This window comes from Austrofundulus limnaeus, unplaced genomic scaffold, assembly GCF_001266775.1.
Source record: "Austrofundulus limnaeus strain Quisiro unplaced genomic scaffold, Austrofundulus_limnaeus-1.0 Scaffold292, whole genome shotgun sequence".
Taxonomy (NCBI): Eukaryota; Metazoa; Chordata; class Actinopteri; order Cyprinodontiformes; family Rivulidae; genus Austrofundulus; species Austrofundulus limnaeus.
The window spans coordinates 228,254-231,161 of record NW_013952694.1 but is presented as its reverse complement, the minus strand read 5'-3'; the positions used below and the strand labels follow the sequence as shown (position 1 = coordinate 231,161).

The window sequence follows — 2,908 nt, the reverse complement described above, 5'->3', positions numbered from 1 at the left end:
TATATATATAGTACAATAACGTTTTTCCTCTTTTTACAAAACGTAAACAATGATCCACAATAGACTCTTTCTTAGACCTGTTTAGGTTTTAACACCAAACATGCAGCATTTTTTTAAAGCATTAGTGATTACAAACTTTCTCGAACTGTTTTCCGGAGTTAGTAAACACAACCTTCTGCACTGTTTTTTTTCCTCCACATTTTCAACTTTTCTCTTTAACTCATTTCACTCTCATTGAGATCTAATCTTACAGCACGTCTTTGTTAAACCATAGCTAACCTACAAGTAACAATTAGTATTTTTGAGCCCAGTTTTGTGTGAAACTGAGATTAGCCGATGCTATCTTATCGAAGCTAACAGTAAACATCTCACCTTTTTCATTCCGGACCGGCACGGCTCCGGCCGTGGACTGGATCGGAGGGAGCTTCATGTTGACGGGTTCGTGACTAGACATGACTGCCTGGTCAACGATGTAAAGCTAGATAAATAAAAAAAAATGTGAAAATAAAATACAGTTAACCGCAATGAGCTCCTCGTACGGCTGAGCGAGCGGAAGTTGAACAAAACGTACGGACCGGAAGTGAAATAGTGCGTTTTCCGCTTCATGAGAAGTACTTCGAAATTAAAACACAATTATTTGTAATTATGCTTTCACAATAYGATACAGTAATGTTATAGTTTTTAAATGTAATTTTATGTAATGAATAGAAAAATAAATCCATAAAGTTAGAAAAATGTGAACTTACTACAAATTACTGCCCCCTAGTGGCTCCCAAGTTATCTGTACATGGTGGGTCAAAAATATTCCCATCTAGACCTTCCAATGCTTGTTAAAAATACAAATGGGAAAACTTCCATTTGTTTTTATTTTATCAAAGCAAAACATTAAATAATAATGTTGCTTCAAAATYAACGAAGCGTTATCTCATCCGTTACCTGATAATTCCTCCAGCACATCCTGTTTTCTAGCTAAAATTAACAAATTAAAGAAAAGTTAGAAACCCAGAGAAACAAATTATGGTGAACTAATGTTGTTATCAACATTTTTTCTTGGTCCAGTGGAAAATATGTTTAACAGTGTTAATCCAGATGTTATGCTATTATCTTCTTTCCTATGAAGATGTCTGAGGAGCTTTATCAAGTCAAAACTCCACAGTTTATAATTTGTCCTAATTTGTATTAAAGTTTATGTGATTCCATGTGTTAATCCAAGTAAGACACTTCCTGTTGTTTTTACCTCTTTAATTGTTCATCTGTTTGCATATATGAATGTATAATTACATAATCAACTACAGATATTTTGCAGAAAAAAAATGGAGAAACATTTAAGCACATTAGAATACAGTAGATGTGTTTCTTGTTTTCCAGTGGGGTGCTGTCAGAGCTGAATCCCTCTCTCTTTGAATAAGTTCTCAAGCTTCTCCTCCAGAGCTGAGTTAGTTCCTTTCAGGCCTTTCACCACCTCAGAAGCCCAAATAAAATACTCCTGGATCCGCTCAGCTGACCAACCTGCCACACACACAAAAAGGAACTAAAGATATTATTTACAGCTTTTCTTCAATTGCAAAAACACACCCTATATAGTTTTTTTTTTCTAAAACTAATGTCTTGCAAAACCAAYAAACAACTCCTTTTAGATCAGAATTTTCAGAAAACGTTTTGTGTGACAGAAGAGAGAGGTGCTGACCTACAGGTGTGCAGTGATTCAGGTCCCTGAGGTTATACAACTTATCTGCCAGTTTCACCAGCTTGGCCTGTGGGCTGCAGTGAGGTGCGTGCTCCACCTGCCGACGCTTCCTCTCCAGCTTCGGCAAGCTTTTGTCATCCGTCACCTCCTGGACGATACCGGCCACCGTCACCCCAAAGTGCTCCCTGAGCTCTTCGGCGGTGGTGTCTGTGTCCTCCACTGTGTCGTGAAGCAAAGCCGCCTGCGGGGACAGACGGAAGCAAAAAGCTCAGCGGGACAGGGAACCGGGTTTCTGTGAGGATCACGGTGAGGACGTCTGATGGCGTACTTGCAGAACGTCAATGTCCGTGACGCCTCCTTCGTGACTGAGGATTCTTGAGACTCCTTAAAGGTACAAAGAAGTGCATCAGAGAGAAGCTCTACGGTGATTTACRTTACACATAACAGATGGCCCAAATGATCGTCCTCATCACAGCAACAAAGAGCGCAGAGCATTTAGGAACATGAGGTGTCATCAACATTCTTATTGTTTTTCTTATGTTGTTGAGAATCWATGCTGTTTGGGATCACTGTCCTGCTGCTTTAACTGCTGGACAGATGGCCTCAATTGGACTCCAGAACACTTTGGTCTACAGAGGAGTTCATGGTCTACTCAATGACAGCAAGGTGTGCAGGTCTTGTTGCAACAAAACACCCAAATCCTCAGCCCTCCATCACCGTGCTTTAAGGCCCTGTCACACTAGACAAACTTATCCCAACTTACCAACACTTTAAAGACGTCTATGTTGAAGATGGAATAGAAAAAAATCAACAGGAAGCTTCTTTTTGGCGTGTACATAATGTTATTTGAACTAATTGATCAAATATATAACTTTTATTAGCAATTTAGACATAAAAATGTTTCATAAGTTGGCATAAATTGTCTAGTGTGACGGGGCCTTAAAGCACAGCTGAGGATTTGGGTGTTTTGTTGCAACAAGACCTGCACACCTTGCTGTCATTGAGTAGACCATGAACTCCTCTGTAGACCAAAGTGTTCTGGAGTCCAATTGAGGCCATCTGTCCAGCAGTTAAAGCAGCAGGACAGTGATCCCAAACAGCATAGATTCTCAACAACATAAGAATAACAATAAGAGTGTATGGTAACATGACGCCTCATGTTCCTAAATGCTCTGCGCTCTTTGTTGCTGTGATGAGGACGATCATTTGGGCCATCTGTTA

At 39.8% G+C, this 2,908-nt stretch overlaps 2 protein-coding genes across 2 annotated transcripts in view; both read right to left on the bottom strand.

Moving 5' to 3' along the window:
• mfap1 (microfibril associated protein 1) overlaps window positions 1-558 on the bottom strand; it is a 6,512-nt gene extending 5,954 nt beyond the window's left edge. Inside the window, exon 1 of the mRNA XM_014021419.1 lies at window positions 373-558. Within this exon, the coding sequence (XP_013876873.1) occupies window positions 373-454 (82 nt within the window). The 5' untranslated portion in view covers window positions 455-558. The remainder of the gene's footprint in view (window positions 1-372) is intronic.
• A 669-nt stretch (window positions 559-1,227) lies between these two features.
• Window positions 1,228-2,908, bottom strand: part of hddc3 (HD domain containing 3) — a 3,228-nt gene continuing 1,547 nt past the window's right edge. The window contains exons 2-4 of the mRNA XM_014021420.1: window positions 2,016-2,071; window positions 1,688-1,928; window positions 1,228-1,509 (exon numbers count right to left, since the gene is read on the bottom strand). Coding sequence (XP_013876874.1) covers window positions 1,379-1,509; window positions 1,688-1,928; window positions 2,016-2,071 — 428 coding nt within the window. The 3' untranslated portion in view covers window positions 1,228-1,378. The remainder of the gene's footprint in view (window positions 1,510-1,687; window positions 1,929-2,015; window positions 2,072-2,908) is intronic.